At 41.6% G+C, this 21,059-nt stretch overlaps 1 protein-coding gene across 2 annotated transcripts in view; it reads left to right on the top strand.

The window, feature by feature from the left end:
* imp3 (IMP U3 small nucleolar ribonucleoprotein 3) overlaps nucleotides 1–19,495 on the top strand; it is a 173,489-nt gene extending 153,994 nt beyond the window's left edge. For both annotated transcript variants that reach the window (XM_052012455.1, XM_052012456.1), the window contains 2 exons: nucleotides 12,854–12,926; nucleotides 18,113–19,495. In XM_052012455.1, coding sequence (XP_051868415.1) covers nucleotides 12,854–12,926; nucleotides 18,113–18,139 — 100 coding nt within the window. In that variant the 3' untranslated portion in view covers nucleotides 18,140–19,495. The remainder of the gene's footprint in view (nucleotides 1–12,853; nucleotides 12,927–18,112) is intronic.
* The last annotated feature ends 1,564 nt before the right edge of the window (nucleotides 19,496–21,059 follow it).

Below are 21,059 nucleotides of genomic sequence, written 5' to 3' on the forward strand. Positions count from 1 at the left end.
CCTAGCCCAACTATTCCCAGCATCAAGGCTTGAATTGCACTCAGCAGGCCACATCACTTGCAAGCCTGACACCAGACTTGTGAAATAGGCACTCAAACTCCAAGGCGGTACCACGAGGACAGAGGAAATGCTTCAGGACGCTCTCAAAGCATGTGGAAACCAGGCGCAAATGGTGTGAGAACCACAGCAGCTCCTCGTATTACCCACTCACCCATCCTGTCAAACACCAGTAACCTCACTATGGCAGTCTGTGGCTCCCACATAAGCCTTGTCAGCCACCTCTTTACCCAAGGAAACTGAGCAGAAGCAAGTCATCCTCAAACCCTACAAAAGGAAATTTCCCTTTTTATGAGAGCTGGAGCCATAGACTGATTATTTGTGTTATACAATTAATCAGCATTTCCAAGTAATTGGTTTAACCTGAACATCCTTTTTGATTTGTGTGTGTACTTTTTCTAATGATGCATCCATTTCTGTTTAAAAAATGGCTGTTGATAACATCACTGTTGCTCGGAACTGAATGGGTGTATTTCCTTAGTCAGAGAGCAGGAAGGAACTGAACTAAAGCCATGTTCTAACCAGTGTTATTCAACGTCTTTACTGATGCTAAATCAGATTGTTGAAGTTTCATAAATAGCAGAAAAAAATCTCATTAAAACCATAAAATGCTGGGAAAAACAGGAGGCATTGTGAATACAGAAACAGTCAATGTTTCTGGTCTGTGGCACTTTATCAGAACACATCATTGCCAGGTTCTGAACTAAGGAGGAGATATTGGGGGGACAAAGCTGAGGCCTCTCATGAGGACTGATTGTTGGGGATCAGAAAGGATTGTGTAAACATGGCAGGGATGGAACGAGGGGGAAGAGATGGGGTGAGAGGGCGGGGCAGGTGGGAGAAGGGGTCAGGATGGATATTGGAATCTAAGAGCTGTTGAAGTTTGTGATTGTTGACATCAGAAAGAAAGGAAAAAGTCGTTTATTGCAGCAACAATTGCAGCAGAGACTGAGGTGGAGCCGAGGACCACAGCAGTTCTGAGATGGAGTAAGCTGGTGTTGCAGAGAGAGATCAAGAGTTTGCCTTTACTGACACATGGAATATGACATGGAACTTGGGATGCAATGAGAACACTTCCTTGAGAAACACTAGATAGTTTGAACGTACCTGAGTGGATCCAAATTATGAAGGGTGGAATTTGAGTAGAAATCCACGTGGGATGAGTTGAAGAGGCATTTGTTAAGGACAGAGATGTGTCTGTGGAGGTGAATCTTGGTCAACACCTTACCAAAGAATAGAGGGAAAGAGAGACGACTGAGGGTGAGCAAGATGAAAGGGACGGGTGGAAATCCTGCTGGAGAGTGGAGAAGAACAACTTGCAGGTTGGAATTCCTGGAGGAGAAGTAGCAGTGAACTCAACAGTAAATGAAAATCACAAAAAAACTACAGAAGCTGGAAATCTGAGATAAAAACAGAAAATGGTGGAGAAATTGAACCGGTCTGCTAGCATCCTGTGGGAAGAGAAACGGTCAATATTTCAGGACTGCGACTCTTTGTCAGAAGTTCAGTGGAGTTCATCCAGCATTGTCTGTTCTTATTTCTTGAAGTGTCATCTAGCTGCCAGCTGTAACCTGCTTTCCCTGCAATGTTATTACCTGGATCTGCTGTTGACTTGCTGATGGTGTGCTCTGACTGAGTCAGAAAAGGCAGGGTCCAAAACTTGTCCCAAACAGACTGGTTAACTGAAGACTGCAGCTCCAGCTTTGATTTCTGGGTTGTCATCCAGTGGAATATTTGAGTCTAGCCAGTGGATGCCCACTCCCCATCTTTTGAGTTGTGGCAGCTCATGAAGCCCTACCAACATTTAGATAAATCATCTTATTGGCTGGCTTCGTATAGCTTATAATTATGAAGGGAATGTTCACATTGTGATCAGCCAGACTGTTATATCCTGCAGTTGCATTCCAAAATACGTCATCCAGTCCAGTCTCACTGCCAGCCACATCGATTGGCCCTTGAAAGGGCCATATCCCAACTGAAGGGACCCCAAGGTCTGTGTAGGAGATGGTATCCTGCCTAATGTTCAGAAACTTGATGGCAAGGAACTTCTGATGCAGAACCTCATCTCTCATCTGGGAAGAGGAATGAGTGCCACAGGGAGCCTCAGAACCAACATGATCATGTCCATTAAGAAAAGAGCTGACCGGAAGGGTTCTCCCTGTTGTCTATTATAGGGAAAGTCATTGCAAGAGTCTTCCTCAACTACCTCCCATGGCAGAAAAGCAGTGTAGATTCCATTAGCCATAGTGGACGTGATCTTTATCATGTAACAACTCTAAGAAAATTACAGAGAGCATCATCAGTGGACTCCTCTGATCTCACTAAAACCTTTGACTGTCAAATGAGAGGGGCTCTGGACAGTCCTTCTCAAACTTGGCTGCCCTCAGAAACTCAATGTCAATCTGCATCTACTAAATGCTGACATGCACTCTTTTCCTAAGCAGTGGCCCATCTCAGACCTGGAATCGAGCAAGGCTGCGTCATCCATCCAACCCAATTCTTTATCTTTCTCTCTGCAATATTGCACCTTGCCTCCCACAAACTCCCTGTAAGAGCAGAGCTAATCTACAGGATGAATCATGGAATTGTTCAGCACAGAAATGTGCCCTTTTAGCCCACGTCCATGCCACCGGTGATGTCTGTTTGCAGTAATCCCATTTGCCTGCATTAGGCTCGTATTCCTCTGTCTTTCTGTCCAAACAAGTGGAAAACTGTTCAACCTGTATTGCCTTCACTCTAGAACACATTCATCGAGTTACAGTGTGCAGACAATGTGTATTCAGAGGCAGAGTTCCAAATCATCACTGACTTGTTCACTGAAGCATACAAGAGAATAAGCCTTTGCTTAAACCAACAGCTTCTGCACAACATTGCCTTTTGACAACAAAAGTCTACGACTCTGGAAAATATATTTTCCATATCTTGAGAATCAAAGCAAATAATGATGAAATTCATCACTGCCTCTGGTGTGCTTGGACAGCCTCTGGGTATCTGAAGAAAAGTGTTTGAAAACCAAGACCCTCAAATTAGGCTGTAAGCTTATCGTGTACTGCATAGCAATGATATCTGTACTCCTTTATGCTTTATAGATGCAATCCTGTATGTATTTTCAAAGCACTGGAGAGATATTGCCAATATTGACTCTTCAATGTTCTCCAAGTTCACAAGCAGGATAAGCAAACCCATGTGTTCTCTCCCAAACCAATATCCCAGCATCAAGGCTCTGATTACGTTCAGTCTGCTGCAGTTGGCATGTCCAACACGAACTCCTGAAGCAGTCCTTCCACTCTGAGCTGTCGTGACAAGAGCTTTGCAGCAAGGTGATAAAAATGTTTTGAGGTTGTTCTTGAAACTTTCTTGGAAAACTGTGTAATAATCCTTGGAGGAAAATGGACATCTGATGTTTTGGGCTGAGACCCTTCATCTGGACTGAGAGATAGAGGGGAGATAGCTACTGTAAAGAGGTGGAGAGGGGGGGGTAGAGCAAGAGCTGGCAGGTGGATCCAGGTGAGTGGGGGTGTGACAGGCAGATGGGGGAGGGGAGAATCTGGAAGCTGATAGGTGGAGCTGACAAAGGGCTGAAGATGATGGAATCTAATTGGAGAGAAAGATGGAGCATGTAATAATACTTGTTGGAGCCCCCGACCAGTCAAAATGGAGGAGAAGCATCCAGCGAGGTACTGAGAAACTTGAGCCCATTGGTCAGAAGTGCACACAAAACCCAACGTGAATGGTGGGAGGAATGCACTGGTTCCCATGTTCCCATTGGCCCTTTTAAGCACCTCCGACCTCATTTGAAGATCTCATACAGGACTCTGCAGCCACTAGAGTGGAGGCAAGTTTTGCTCGACCATGAGGTACTGCTTCAGAAGACATTCTGCAAATCGTTTTACAGAGATGATGAATGGTAAGACCTTGGAAATTTTTAAATACTAAGTTGAGAATTCTAAATTTGAGGTGTTTTGGTGCTGGGATGGTAAGCTGTTGGAATATGGTCTGGGACCAAAACTGACCTACAAGAGGGGGAGATTCAGAGACTAGGAAAGGTGGTGTTAGAGTAGTAAAATATAGAGGTGACAAAGGGATGAGGATCTGAGAGTGGATGAGCTGAGGTGGAGTGGAAATGGGTATTCTGCATAGGCAGACTTTGTGATGGTGACCTGATAATTAAGCTGCTTGTTGAAAAGAATTTTAAATTTTGAAACACTAACTCAGTGTAAGACAAGCTGGGAAGGTTGGTGTCATGGGTGAAGACCAGTTTTGCTCTTCCCAGTGTTCAGCTGGAGATCCATTTTTTGACTAGAACAAGATGGTCTCCTACTCAATTAAGTGATGTATTTGCAGTATGTAAATCAATAATTCAGATAATACCACTGATGTTACAATCTTTTGTAGGACACTGATTCAGTGGCAGATCCATCAGTGGTTGAGGGCCAGACAGAGATTCAGCCTGCCCATGTGGAAGATCATAGTTCTGACTGTTGTTTCCTGCTTCAGTTACAGGTTAACATCACTTTTATTTGGGGAAAAAAAGGCATAAAATACAGATTTCATGTTCATGGGCCAAGGCAGATTGTGCTCAACCTCAGCAAGTTTGTAGGAAAAGGAAATAAATTGAACTTTCAAACAATGATGTTCGAGTGATAGAGCAGGTGTTTGAAGCGTACTTTGTAACTCAGCCAGACAGATTTGGTTATTAGACGTTTTGATCTCTGGTATGTCTTGAATTTGCTGGTTGAGGAGAGGAGGGATCATCCATGGTATAAAGCCCTCTGTGCTATCTTCTATCCTCAAGTGTCCTATTGAGTGACACAGCCAATAGACTTGCAGAACCACATTCAAATTTTGTTAGATCTGCAATCATCTTAAACCATCCTAAACTCTTGTAAACTTCATCCCTAGTCTGTAGTTTGCACCTTCCTATTAACTTTTCAGTTCAGTCTTTGCGCCACGTGAGATGGTTTATTTGTATTCTAGTTTGCAGTAAACTATGTCCCAGTGCCTATCCAGTCTTGTTGCAGCCATTTCTATGTAAATGAGAAGCCTATAGAAATGTAAGAGAGAAATGCTTGGCCCATGGGTTGCAGTGATGCACTCCACTCTGCTGTGTCACCACCTGATAACTACCTTTATTTCTCGCCCCATGAGGCACTGACTAATAAATGCATGTTCTGGACAAGGCAGGAACTTGCAGCGCTCTGCAGACCTGACAGGAAAGGAGTGTTTGGTAAATGTGCTAACTCCAGCAGGCCACACTTTGTGGTATCTCAGTGAAAGGATGTGACGCTTTTTTCTTAGAAACTTTCTTAAGGGGTGAAGCAAGCCCAGTTAAATTTTATTTGTATACAAAAACTTAAAAGGAAAAAAGTAAAGCGACAGCAAGCAGCAGAATCTGGGTCAAAACCTTGTTCATCAAAAGTCTTGCTAGTTATTCACATTTTCTAAACTTGAAGCAGACCTACTTTAATGTTTTGCTTCCCTCTGTGCTTCTGCAATATCCTCTTACTTTGTGTTGTCACGTCATTCTTTGCCTAATAACTGCCTGTTTCCAGAAGAAGCTCCTCTTGTGACTCTTCTTTCCACAATTTACTCCACAAGTCAACCCCACCCTCACTTAAACTCCCAATCCATTTCTCAAACTATTGCTGTTATTCACAAGAAACATGTTAAGGAGGACTGAGCATAATATTTGATTATGAGATTCCAAGAAGGAAGTCCCTTCAAACATGACTCCAATGCTATTATCATCTGTGCCTTTCTGTGTAGATTCTTCAGCTGTGCCTATAAGATTAACAGCTGTGGAAGTAGGTTATTGAATTCTGTTGAGCAGATGTTCTCCATTTATTTTTTTAAAAAGTCATGAGAAAGCTCATCCCTTTATGCACAGAACTGGAGGAAGCTCTTAAAAACAACTTTAAAAACTTGGAATAAATGTCTTGGAAAATAGCTGCAGCTCCAGAATGTTAATGAAGAGTTTGTACCTCGACCACAGACCAACTCTTTTGTTTTTAGGTGCAGACTGATCTGCTCTGCTTTGAGCACTTTCTGCTACAAGTGCTGCCACTTCTCTGCAGTGCTTGTCTTGGGAGGGTGGAACAGTGAATGTAGATGGTGTGAGGTGAAAAGAGTGGAATCTTTCTGGGAAAGGAGCCATGCACCGCAGATGCTATTTTTGTTGAATGTTCCCAAATATTTCAGGGAAACGGGAAGCATGCAGTAGGGACTTTGTGTTGGTGGAGAGAGTGTACATGTTAGGTGTTAATTGTGATATCTTGCAGTATTTTACCATGAAGTGTCAATTGTTAGATCACTCTAATAAAGTGCTCATAAGATGCTAACTCGCAGTAACGAGTGTGGTTACTATGGTTATTAGACGTTTTGATCTCTGGTAAAATCTCCTATTGATATCGTCCTGGTTAATCTCACCAACAAGACGAAATCGCAAGCTGGTTATTTACTTGTTCCAGGATGTCATGGCTCATGTTACCTTGCCTAGGGTGCTTTTTGCTTTTGAGCTTTTAGTTTTAAATGTTGTAATTCAAGGGGGTTGTTTGAGCTGAAGAAACAAAATGATCTACATTTAGGCACCTGGTGTAAAGATCATGCATGGCCAGCTGAACTTGTAGGATCATTTGAGAACAGTAAGCGAAATGAGGGTATGACTCAGATCCATCTACTGCATACAACCACAATGTATAGAATTGTGATGTTTCCATGTCCCACAACACCCACTGCTTACCTTTACCATGTGTGCCAGTTTCAAGCTGTGGACTCACCATCTTTGATGTTTGGGTTGAGGTTGTCTGCACGCAATTCATTTGGTGTCCTCGTAGCCAATAAGTAGAGGAAACCTTGAAAGTCTGCTGGATTTGAACCTGGTTGTCAAGGTAAAGGGGTCGGTGTTTAACCTCCTCTTAGTTATTTGGCCTCCTCTTATTCAGCACCCACAACACCTGTACTTTGTGCACCCCTACCCCTGTGGATCTGGGAAGGCGCAGGGGTTAGAAACACAAGCTTCCAGGTTTACAGACAAGGCTGTAGGCCATGAGCTCGAGTCCCAGCATTCCTTGACATTTGAACTAATCTGTGTTATGTTTCAATGTCTGGTTCAAGCTGCAGTTTCCCACAGCAAAACCTCCCTCTGGCTTCTCGAGTATAGAAGGACTTATTGTCTTGAAGCTGGGAAGTAATCGGTGGTTCACTAATTTCCCCTTCCAGCTGAAGGAGGCTGCTTAGAAGCCAGAATCCATGTACAAGATCAAATGTCACAGAAAAATTTGAGCCAAGGCTTTAACCCTCTTCCTGCCTCCTGTTGCCAAATTTATAATATTACAATCCATAAACCTCTCATTAATTTCGTGTATCTAGAATAAAATCTGAATAATTTTATATCCAAAATGAAATTGTAGCTTTGGTTTTGAGTCTGAGTTTTGTGCAACTTGGTGCATATAGCCGAAATCTTGACCTTTCAAACTAATGATTCTTTTACTTGAAGTTAAAAAAAAATCCCTCTTTTTTTTACCCTTGTGTTGGATGTTTTTCATTATACTATTTTTGTGACCTTCAGCAGTTTTGCAAGTGTTTTAATAGTAGGTGTGTGAAAGATGTCTTTGTTCCACAGTTGCTTGTCATTATCTCCAAGCTGTCCTTTTAAATGAGTAATTCAGTCTTCTGGTATTTAGTTGTTAAAGATCAATCTGTTTATACACTATCCTTTAATATTGGCAATTGCCTTGGAGAACTTTACTGTCAGGAGGAAGATAATGTGATGAGCAGCTAATACATGGGAACATTAGATCAAAATGGGGCATGAAAGACGACTTCCAAGAGGAGAACTTAGCAGGGCTTATTCAAAGTAGGAAAGGTGATTGAAACTAGATTAAAAAGGTCTTCGGTGTTGCTCTGTAGCTCTTGATCATGTGATTTACAGTGGTGGAGGGAGAAAGGTGGTATTGGGGTGGAACACATGCACATGAAAAGTACAGAGGGAAGAGTTACTGAGGTATGGTGGGGTGGGCCATGGGGAGGGGGGGTGGGGTGATGGGAAACAGTGGCTGGACTTTTGAAATGGATGTGCTGAGACATCTGGTGCCAGTGGAACTGAGAAGCGGGAGATGCAAATATGGTTTGTCAAATTATCCTTTAGCTAAAGCTTTTGAAGGGATTTAGGAGGCTAGTTCAAACGGCAGTGAAGAATTCCAGTCTTGAGGTGATGCAGACATAGACTCTCAATGTGGTCAGATGACTGGTGGTGAGGGAGAGAAATAGATGTTGATTCCAGGGATGGTTTTAAATTTTCAGCAGTCAGGGAATGTGTGAGGAGGCAGAATGTAAGTGTGCCCAGCTGCTTCTATTTGGCACCTGCTTTGAGCTGTATGGAGAGGTGAGGATGGTCACTTACACCCGTACTCGCAGAGGGTGGTGAATCTCTGGAATTCTCTCTCCTGGAAGATTTTGGAGGCTCAATCATGGGGAGAATTTAAAGAGGAGACTGATAATTTCTTTGAAAGATTAGCAAATAGAAGGCTACAGGGAACTGGCACAGAAGGGGAGACGAGGCCTGAGCCAGACCAGCATTGATCATCACTGGTCTGTTGAATCACATTGAATGGTGGGGCAGGCTTGAGGGCCTGAGTGTCGTGCTCCTGTTTTCCTGTGTTCTTATGTGGGCCACTGCATTAGAGGTGACAGCTTCACCTTCTGGGGAAAGCAGGCACTGGAAGTCAGTGGATGGGTGTTGAGGGTGGGATGTTGTCTCATATCCTGCTTGAAGGCGAGTTTGGCAAACATCGGAAGAAACTGCTCAGCAGCCCTCTTGTCTGTGGGTATCTATGGCCTTGAGATTACAGTTGGGGACTAGGGGGTCATGGAGCATATGTGACATGAATCAAACAGTCGCAGTTCCATCCACCCACTACCCACTCATTTCACCCACTGACTCTTAAACCCCCTCACCCATCTGATCCTAGTTCCATTTGCCCTTCACCTCTCCCCTAATGGTTCCCTCCTTTACTACCAATACTTAGCAGAGTCCACTATTGGTTGCTCTTTGTGTTCCTGCTTATCTCCCTCTAGCAGCTGTCTCCACCTTCACCCTACCCTCCTCCCTCCTGGCCCCATCTTTTTTTTTTGTCTGCTTCCATCTATCATTTCGCCTGCCTCTGTCTCCCAACTCTGTCTGACAACCCTTCCCCTACCTGGCTCCATCTGCCTATCATCCATCCATACCCCTCCCCCCCCACCCCAAAATCCACTAATTGTCTCTGACCTTTGTTTCACCTCTCCCTCTCTCTTCTTCATTCTGGCTATATCTCTCTCCATCTCCCTCCATTCTTGGTATTCTGATGCAGGGTTTCGACCTGAAACGTTGACGATTCCTCCCCTCCCCCCCCCCCCCCCCCCCCCCATAGATGCTGCTCGGCCCAGAGTTCCTCCACCAAATTGTTTGTTGCTCCAGATTCCAGCATCTGCAGTCTCTTGTCTCCATTGATCAAACACTTAATTTCTTTTTACACCTTAAAATGACAATAGTTGTGTTTGGAAGACCAATTAGGGATTACTTTGCTTCATGAATTTGTACCACTCTAGAGAGAATGGTGATGGATTTTTCACTGAGGAAAATTGAACTAATGTCATATCTGTGAACAAGCCCTTCATGTGGAGCAGCTGAAGTAGACTTGACAGTCAACTAAAACGTGACAACCTGCAAAAAAAACTTAGATTGACTTGGGCATTTAAAAATATTCAAGAACTGTTAAAAGTTAATGAAACAATTTTTTAACAAGTTCATAATAGAGCAAAGTAAAACTAAATGCACTATTCAAAATCAAACCCAAAACACATTTTGTGAAAATACTTTCAATTGTTGCACTCAGTTGAAAAAAATGTTAATTATCAAATAGTTTGTCGTTTGCACCTGTTCCTGTTCACTGCATGGATTTGTTGTTCCTTCCCCAATCTAAACTGACAAGTTCAGCAGGCAGACTCTTCATCTTGTGTGCTGGGAAACTCCTGTAAATCTGTGCTCCATTACTGGACTTCGAGGAGTCCAACCCGAAAATGCATCTGGGAAATAGTTTGCCAAGAATGGCTACCAATTGCATGGGAATCCCATGTTTGCATAAAGAGCCAGCATGATAACTGTTTTTTATCTTTTGAACAGTTGTCTAATAAATACAATTTGCCTAGATCACACTTTTTCCGATACTTACAGATTAGAAATTTTTAAAAAGTTACTATGCCTTCTTTTCCGACTCCATATAAAATTGAAATTACAGAAACAATTTTAGGTTTTAATCCCTATCAGAAGGGATTGATAGCAATAATTTATGATCTAATTATGAAAATACGTCCAGAGACACTTGATAAAATTAAGAATGAATGGGAAAGAGAACTCCAGATACTTTTACCCACAGAGACATGGAAGAAAATTCTTTAATTAGTTAAATACATCTTCAATGTGTGCCAGACACTCTCTGATACAATTTAAGGTGGTTCACAGGACCCATATGTCTAAGGATAAGCTAGCCCATTTTTTATATGTGACGGATGTAAGTCGAAGATGGCTTCGCTGACACACATGTTTTGGTCCTGCCCTCTTTTGGAAAAATATTAGAAAGACATTTTTAACATTATTTCAACTGCATTGAATATTGATTTACAACCTCACCCAATCACTGCAATTTTTGGGTTACCAATGATGGAATCTGGCCACCTATCTGCTGCTGCTTGTTGTATGATTGCCTTTGTTACATTAATGGCCAAGTGATCCATTTTGTTTAAATGGAAGGATCCAATACCTCCCACCACTTTTCAATGGTTTTCTCAAACTATAGCATGTATAAACTTAGAAAAAATTAGGAGTGGTACTGTTGATTCTTCGCTTAAATTTGAGGAAGTTTGGAGTCCATTTATTCAATATATGATATAGATCCCTTTTCAATAATCTTTGAATGTAGAGGAGCGGAGTTGACGACATAATAATGCTCTTTGTTCATCGAAAAATATCAGTCCAGTTTTTTTCTTTTGAAATTTTTGTTTTAGTTTGTTTCGTTTTATTACTTACAATTTTTTATTTCGATTTGGGTTTTTTTATATAATAAATCTTTTTCTTTCTCCTTTTGACTTTTTGTAATATATTCGTTTACCAAGAAACTGTGGGGCCTAGAATTTTTTTTTATTCTTTATGATTATATATGTCATGATTGTCCTCCCGATCTCTTTGTATTATGTGTATAATTACTGATGTTATATGTATTAATTTGAAAATTAATAAAAAGATGGAAAAAGAAAAGAGAAGAGCCAGCAGTTCCTTGAGGAGTTTCCAGGGTTTCTGCGCAAGGTCCATCCGACTATTTTGAATATCAGAATGTACAGCGCGCAATAGTGTGGTGAGCTTTGTTCTAAGGGACGTGCTTCCTCCTAGTGGCAGAGAATGAATTCATCAGGCAGTTACTAATAGCGCAAGACCATTTTTTGTTGTGGTTGATTCATCATATTCTGGGTAGCAGAGGTAGTGCATGCTTTGGTTTGCAACCTTGGAAATGAAATGCTGGACTGAGCCCATTACTTGGTGCAGGTAGACCAAGCCAGAGGAGTACCAGACAAAGAGCTTTGCCCTTCATATTGCTTGATGGAAGCAGTTATCCGTAGTTTGCCTGTGAATATTATACAAACTAAGAAATTTCTGTTAGTTGTCCTAACACCTATCATCATACACCAGGCCATTTTTAAGACCTTTTTTCTTTACTATAGTTTTCTGTGTGATTGAACATTTATTATGACACCAGTTCTGTCCAGAAGGAAAATAGGATCAACTCTGTAAAAAGGAATTTTTAAAGATTTCTGTGGACCACATTTTCAGGGAGCAGTGATGGTGAAAGCTCCAGTATTAACAATTATTACTCAGTGAGACAGGCAGCAGTTTCAGGATCTGCGTATTTGCCCGTAGATTTCCTGAATTGGTGGATACTGATTTGACGTGACTCTGCAGGCTGTGCTGCAAAAGAGTTCAACGACAGAGTGAAAACTTGTTCAAATTGTTCAGTGTTTAGAATAGCACGGAGATTCTGCACTGGATCTGAGAAGGCGCAAAGAGTACTTTCATGTTGCAGAAGATTTTAATGGAAGAGCAACTCTGTGAGACCCAGGTAGCTTGTTAATTTCTTTCCTTATAGTCTGTTAATTTAAAAAGGCTTTTCAACATCATCCCAAGTCTTTTTTTAAATAATCTCTCATGACTACATAATATAGATTTCTAGTGTGATTAGAAGTGATTTTTTTGTTTTAAGTTTTAGAATTTGTTAGAAGTTCTATTTTTTTCTGTATGATTGAACTCTAAGCAGTTCAGGTTTGGGAAGAATCTGTGTTTCATCCAAGCTTGGGCTGGGAGAACTGCTAAAGGTGAGTGTGCATTTATTATTGCGGTTAGTGGTGAGCTTTGTAGACTTGTTGTTTGCTGTCTTGGGAGTAAAGGCAGACATCGATGACAAAATTTGCCTTTGCCTCAGTGCGCCATATTTGAATCTCACCTGTCACAGACTAAGAACATTGAATTGGTGCAGAGCGAATGCTGTTGAGATCTGGACATGAGTAGGTAATAGGTTGGTTTGTGGGCAGCTGTTCAGTACTGCTATTGAGGAAAGTGCATTACATAGATACATGGCAATGTGGGGAGCAGGGGGACCAAGCAATGTAAAACTGATAATTCTGAGATTTACCAACATTAGTCCTAGGTAACTCAAATACTTTTTGACTATCTGTTAATGTGCTTATTATTTTCATGTTGAACCTTCAGAAATATGGAAGACTTTATAACCTGGGTGGACTCTTCAAAGATCAAACGACATGTAATGGAGTATAATGAAGAGGTAAGAATTATAGTAACAACTTCCTCAAATCTATTGCTTTTTTGATGGTCTTGAACCTACCAGTCAACAAGATGTGTCTAAACTAGTCTTTTAATGAATTTTGGTATTCTGATTTATTCTGTTTGAAAGCAGCACACTTCATAATCTGTTGTGTACTATGTTGTGTTTCAGTCGAATGTTAACATTTATTAATTACCAGTATATGATTTTTTTTTCTTGGGAGGAGTGTGGTAACTGGCTTGCCAGCTGGACGTAATTTGGATAGGAAGCTATAGAAGAGCTTTGGTTGTATAGATCAAGAGGACAGCATTGTGAAACAATGATCCATTTTTACTTACAAGACCTAGGAGGTTATGGTGAAGATTTCTGCTGGAAAGAACATAGAACAGTACAGCACAGGAACAGGCCCTTTGGCCCACGATGTTCCAATTTAAACTGCATATCTTATTATATGTGGTTTATATCACTCCATTCCCTGCCTGTTCTTGTGTCTGTGTAAATGCTGCTTAAATGTTATGATATCTGCTTCCACCACCTCTCTTGGCAGTGCGCTCCACGCACATACCACTCTGTTTCTAAAAAAAAAACTTTCCTCTTCAATCTCCTTAAACCTATGCCCTCTCGTATTTGACATTTCCATCCTGGAAAAAAAAGTTGTCTCCTTTATCTATGCCTCTCATAACTTTATATACTTCTATCAGGTTGCCCCTCAGCCTCTAACGCTCTAGAGAAAACAAACCAAGTTTGTCTAACCTCTCTCCTTCAAGCTAATACTCTCTAATCCAAATTTCTGGTGAACCTCTTCTGCACCGTCTCTGTAAAGTATTCACATCTTTCCTATAATGTGGTAACCAGAACTGCATGCAATCCTCCAAATATGGCCTAACCAAAGTTTTATACAGCTGCAAGAGACTCAAAAGGTGGAATGGGCTCACCTGTGTCACTGCTAGCAGCTCAATAGCCCATCTACCTCTAATTCAGTGGTTGCATTCAGTCCCACTTGAGTATGAAATCTAGGCTGAGACTTGTTTTTGGGAAAATACTGCATTTTTCGAAGTGCCATTTGATAAACGCACATGCACGCACTGTCTCTCTTGTTCTCTCTTGCTCATGTGAATGCAAAAGGCTTTTGTGGTGGTATTTAAAGTGAGTGTGCTGGCCAGCATTCCTCCCAGAAATAACACCTCCAAATTAGATTAACAAATCATTTGTGTTATATGTGAGGTGCAGGACCTTGCTGTGTGATTCTGATAGTCATATTTGCTTTCTTAACAACATTTCCTCTGCTTCATAGTTTGTTAATTTCTTGCTTTGTTGTATGAACCCATGGTGTACGATCCTGTCCACTTGCAGCTCTTTATAGAACCATAGAAAACTACAGCACAGAAAACAGGCCATCTGGCCCTTCTAGTCTGTGCCGAAACATATTTCTGCTAGTCCCATTTACCTGCCCCCAGCCCATACCCCTCCAGACCTCTCTCGTCCATGTATCTATCCAATTTACTCCTAAAAGTTAAGAGCGAGCCTGCATTTACCACATCAGATGGCAGCCCATTCCACACTCCCACCACTCTTTGAAGAAGTTCCCTCTAATGTTCCCCCTAAACTTTTCCCCTTTCACCCTAAAGCCATGTCCTCTCGTACTTATCTCTCCTAATCTAGGTGGAAAGAGCCTACTTGCGTTAACTCTGTCTATGCCCCTCATCATTTTGTAAACCTCTATCATATCTCCCCTCATTCTTCTCCGCTCCAAGGAATAAAGTCCTAACGTGCTCAATCTTTCCCTGTAACTCAACTCCTGAAGACCCGGCAACATTCTTGTAAATCTCCTCTGCACTCTTTCAATCTTACTGACATCCTTCCTGTAGTTTGGCGACCAGAACTGCACACAATATTCTAAATTTGGTCTCACCAGTGACTTATACAACCTCACCAAAACATTCCAACTCCTATACTCAATACTTTGATTTATAAATGCCAGGATGCCAAAAGCCCTTTTTTACAACCCTGTCTACCTGTGACTCTACTTTCAGGGAATTATGTATCTGAACTCCCAGATCCCTTTGTTCCTCCACACTCCTCAGTGCCCTGCCATTTACTGTGTATGTCCTCCATTGATTTATCCTTCCAAAATGCAACACCTCACACTTGTCTGCATTAAATTCCATCTGCCATTTTCTGGACCATTTTTCCATTTGGTCCAGATCCCTCTGCAAGCTTTGAAAGTCTTCCTCGCTGTCCACTACACCTCCAATCTTAGTGTCATCCGCATGTTATCTGAATGTTAAAACTAGATTGGCCATGAGGTGGGTCCCTGAGCAGAAATGAGGCAGTTGAGAAGTTGGGGGCAAATACTGTAGTCAATGAGAGCAAGTTTAGTAGATGGGACAGGCAGGACCACAGCAAAAAAAAGAAAAGACTTGAAGTTTAAACTGCATTTATTTCAATCAAGAAGCCTAACAGGTAAGGCAGATGACCTTGGGGCGTGGATTGGCTCTGGGAACTGGGACATTATTAATAGAAACATGGCTGAGAGATGTGTAGGACTTGCAGCTCAATTTCCCACATTACAGGTGCTGTAGGTGTGATAAAGGTACAGGTAAGGGAGGGGGAGGGAGGACATAACAACATTGCTTAGAGAGGATATTCTTGGATCATCCAGTGAGGAGACTGATGGGTGACTTTATAGAGGTGTATAAAATCATGAGGAGCATAGATAGGGTGAATGCACACAGTCTTTTTCCCAGGGAAGAGGAATCAAAAACTAGGTTTTAAGGTGAGAAGAAAAAGATTTAAAAGGAACCCGAGGAGCAAGTTCATACAGAGGGTGGTGCATATAAGAATGAGCTGCCAGAGATCACAAGACAAGGGAGCAGAAGTAGGCCATTTGGCCCATCGAGTCTGCTCCAAAGAAAAGAAAGGGAAAAACAAATGAGAAATGGGGGAATGTCCATGAGAGGAAAAAAAACTATTCCTTTCTAGCCCCAATTTCCAGCCTTATCCCCATATCCATTGATACCTTAACTAATTAGATAACTATCTATCTCCTCCTTAAATGCCTGCAATGATTGGGCCTCCACAGCTGTACGTGGCAAAGAATTCCATAAATTTCACTACCCTCTGGCTAAAAAAATTTCTCCTCAACTCTGCTTTAACCCTGTACCCTGTAATTCTAAGATTGTTCCCTCTGGTCCTGGACTCACCCACCAAGGGAAACAGCTTGGCCACATCTACTCTGTCCAGTCCTTTCAACATTCAAAATGTTTCTATGAGGTCCCCTCTCATTCTTCTGTACTCCAGTGAGTACAGTCCAAGAGCCAACAAATGCTCATCATATGTAAGCCCTTTCATTCCGGGAATCATCCTCGTAAATCTCCTCTGAACCCTCTCCAACATCAGCACATCCTTCCTAAGATATGGGGCCCGAAACTGCACACAGTATTCCAAATGAGGCCTCACTAGTGCCCCGTAGAGCCTCATCAACACCTCCCTACTTTTATACACTATACCTCGAAATGAATGCCAACATAGCATTCGCTTTCCTTACCGCTGATGTGGTTAACCTTAGGGTATCCTGCACGAGTACCCCCAAGTCCCTTTGTACTTCTGTATTTTGAATTTCCTCCTAGATAATAATCTGCCTATTTATTTCTGTTTCCAAAGTGTACAACGGCACATTTCTCAACATTGAATCTCATCTGCCACTTCCTTGCCCATTCTCCTAAACTGTCTAGGTCTCTCTGCAACTTTCCTGTCTCCTCAATGCTCCCTACTCCTCCACCTATCTTGGTGTTGTCTGCAAACTTAGTCACAAAACCATTTACTCCATCATCCAAATCGTTAATGTACAAAGTAAAAAGAAGCGGCCCCAACACCGACCCTTGCAGAATACCACTAGTAACCAGTAGCCAACTAGAACAGGATCCTTTTATTCCCACCCTTTGCTTTCTGCCAACCAGCCAATGCTCCACCCATTCCAATATCCTACCTGTAATTCCATGACCTCTCATCTTATTAATCAGCTTCTTGTGTGGCACCTTGTCGAAGGCCTTTTGAAGGTCTAAATACACAACATCTACAGCTTCTCCCTTATCCACCCTACCTGAGATTTCCTCAAAAAAACTCCAGTAGGTTGGTCAGGCAGGATCTTCCCTTCAAATAGTTGAAGCAAATACAATAAAAACATTTAAGGGACATTTGGACAGGTACATGGATAGGAAGGGTTTAGAGGGAAATGGGCCAAACATGGACAAACAGTTGGGCTGAAGGGCCTGTTTCTGTGTTGTATTACTCTGACTCTATGATTCCTGGATTTATTTATGAAAACGGATGAAAATAAAGGCTGTTAATGGAAAATGCACTTGTGCAGCCTGGATAACCCTAAAAAAGCACCACGAAAATATTAACAAAATAAATGAAGACTACTCAAAAAGATTTTAAGTTGTTTCTCGGACTGGAGACCTGTTAGAGGGAGAGGTTGGACAGGCTAGGACTTTATTCCTTGGAACGTAGGAGAATGTGGGTGACCTTTATAGAGGTGTATAAAATCACGTGGGGTATAAATAGGGTGGATGCACATTGTCTTTTTCCCAGGGAAGGGGAATTAAAATCTAGAGGACAAAGGTTTAATGTGAGAGAAGAAAGATTTAAGAGGGACCTGAGGGGCAACTTCTTCACGCAGAGGGTGGTGCGTATCTGGACTGAGCTGCCTGAGAAAGTGGTTGAGGGAGCTACAATAACAACATCCAAAAGACACTTGGACAAGTACATAGATAGGAAAGGGTTAGAGGGATCTGGAACTAGCTTGGTGGGCATCATGGTTGGCATGGATGAGTTGGGCCGAAGGGCTTGCTTTTTGGGCTGTATGGCTCTAATGGCTGTGACTAAGTGACCAAGAGTTTGGTTGGGCTGTTGGATATTTGAGATGAGAGGGAGGTGTGGTGTAAACTAAATGCCATGGGGTGAGTATCTGAACTGATGATATTGGTGTGTAGTTGCACTCAAAGTATTAGCCTGACCACTTATGAATTTGCAGTATTTCTGTTTTTCTGTAAGATTGTAAATGTTTAGGTTGCACTAGAATATGTTTGAAATTGGTGTTTTAATTCACACATGATTTATAAATTGTTGATTAGTATAATACTGGAAGACGTTCATTACTTTTCCTTTTTGTTTCTCCCCTCCAGAGAGATGACTTCGACCTGGTTGTCTAGTTTCACTTCTTTGTCCTGACTGCCCTCTGCATTACTTTAAGTGAAGTGAATCCAGCTGTTGGTGACACAACCTGCTCCAGTTGTCACTATTCATATGTTCTTGTGGCAGGACTATATTGTGAGCTGTGTTACTGGACTTGAGCTTCTATTATACACCGCCCACGACAAATGTCAATTTCATCTTCTTTATAATACTCTGGGCATTATACTACATTTTATAAAGCATTCTGACTTCACAGTGTAGCCTCTCACTAATTAGTTGCAATAAACAAGTTTATAGTGTTGGCATCATTTACATCAAAACAGATTTATATGATCATGGAATGGATCCTGTGAAGAAGTGACCCAGTGTTTGGTGTTATGAATGCTTACATTTCAATCATGTTGTGTAGAAGTGCAGCTAGTCATCCATTTGGAAGCTATCCTTTAAGCCATCTGTAACCTGCACATTAAAGCCGTTACTAAAATAATCATTCCCTTATTGATATTGTGTGCAGTCTGAATATAGTTTGACCATTACCTACATGTTGATCTGACGCAGATACGTGCGTTCCTTTGACTGACAGATTGTCCACTATGCATTTTTTAAAATCTTCTGTGTATTGATCTGGTATGGTTCTGATAGCTTGGAATAAATAGCACATGAAGACTAATGAGCTATGTTCTCCATATCCCTCGCTTATAAAAGAGATCATCATCAGCCTAGCCTTTCTTTTGAGGCAGAAATTTCTGTTTGAAGTGCATGTATCCTCATATACGATCAGCTGATGAGACAAGGAGAGGATAAGTGAACAATGGCTTTATCCAATAGCATTTACAGCAGATCATTTACGTCGACTCAAAACTTAATTGAAGCAGCTTAGTCTGCATGCCCACGCTTGACTTCTTCCCTTAGTGGAACTAAACATGCATTTTGTACTGGAATTGGAATTAAAGTCAAAAACACCTTTTAATAAGAAAATGGTAATTTCACTTTAATACTTCCCAGAATCCTGATTTAAACGGTGCAAGGAATGGAAAATCAATAGGTTCCAGATGTTGATACTTCTGAATAAATGTCCTAACACTGGTTTTAAATGGGTAATGAACCGTTAAACCTCTTATTCTTTGAGAAAGGCTGCACTGTATTTTAGCTCTACAAGTATTTGTGATCTTCTGCTTAGAAAATGGTAACATTTGTGTATTTATAAATTTCTTTAGAAATTCGACAAAAAGAAAATCTTTTAGCTTTTAATTCCTATTTTTTAAATCTTGAAATAACTGATTGTCTTGTGGTAAAGCTGGGTAAGGGCAGCTTGATATTTTTTTTCTAATAAAGTGTTGGGCAGTTGAATAAAAGTGGTCATTTAAAAATTGCTAGTTAGAAGTTTTTGTGTTCACGAATCATTTGTGCTGTCAGGGGAGTGCTGAAATGGAAATTGAATCAATCTAGGTGAGGCACAGGGTTATTAACCAGATCACCAAATTCAAATCCAACACCAATGTTGCAGAGTGACCATCTACTAAATTTCAATAGTTCTATTTGAGATATTCTCCACTGTACAGGCATCTTTGAGATCACATTGGAATAAAATCAACCAGTATTGACTGAATAGTTGTATAGCAACATATGGAAGACTATCAATAGGGTACTGGAAGGCAATCCACTGCTCCAGCACTGACTCCTGGGTGCCAGAGATCTCATCAGATATGAAAGATGCTGAGGGAAAGTTGTGTTCTTGCCTGTAAACATGCTGCCCCTACCACAAGAAACAAGGATTTACCTTATTTAAAAAGCCAGTGGCAGCTTCACCACCATCTCCTTGAACTTCTCTATCCTGTCCCTGCTGTTGATCATTGTCTCGGCCCCTGCGTTGTGCTGGTGTGCAGGACTTGTGGGAGATTCTGTCCTTTTACAAAGTTGTGGCCTCTCGCGCCTGTCACCCGTACCTGAACATGCTGCATGCTCGCTTCCTGCTGATGTTGACACAACCGCCCTGATAGCTGATGCAAATTTTTTCTCCAGGAGAGAGACAGCAGTAGGTCTACAGTCTAGAACAGAATTAACCATTAGAAGCACAGGACAACCTCCTTGCAGTGGTCAAGGCACTTCAGTTACAATGAATGAAGACAAATTTTATTCTCCACACTGATTGTTCCATGTTTATTCCCCCCCCCCCGCCTCTGTGCCCATCTGTGCTTCCTGCAGCACAAGCCATGAAACCCAGACAAATATGTGAATTCAAAACTTCTATTGTGCAAATCTATAAGTAACAATTTAAGGATAAATAGTTACCATTAGTATTATCTTTTAAGTTGCCTGGTCTAGTATTTCTATCCAGTGTTTCAATGCTTAATTGAATGATTTAAATGTATGTGTACGTAGTTTGTATGTCAGTCATTAATCTATTTTGCTTTATCCTGGCTTGAGGAGGGCCCTCCTGGGCTAACTGATGTGAAGGATGTGTTTTCAGCTTCTATCCTCTTCCACAAGCATTCCCAGAATTTCATCAATGTATCTGGGGCTGTCAGCTCCTGTGGCAGCCAGTAATGGACAGTGAACTAGCATCATTGTTGTTGATTTCCAGCAATGGTGTGATTGAGTAATCACTCCTCTAAGAGCTGGAGACCTGAGGCCATTTATCTCTGGTTCATTCCTTTAGGCTTCTAGTATTAGAGAAAAAGTACTGGTCACACACACACACACACACACACACACACACACACACACACACACACACACACACACACACACACACACACACTGCTGTTTTAGTGGGTGGTTTTCAATGTGATCAAAGTTTATAGGTCCTCCCCTGCTCCCCCATCCTTGTTTCAAACATGCACTCACTCTCTCTCTCTCTCTCTCACTCACTTCTCTCACGTACATACCCACTTATCTTTTTGTTCTGCCCTCTCCCCTCTGCCTACATGCCTCTCT

This window comes from Pristis pectinata, chromosome 3, assembly GCF_009764475.1.
Source record: "Pristis pectinata isolate sPriPec2 chromosome 3, sPriPec2.1.pri, whole genome shotgun sequence".
NCBI lineage: Eukaryota > Metazoa > Chordata > Chondrichthyes > Rhinopristiformes > Pristidae > Pristis > Pristis pectinata.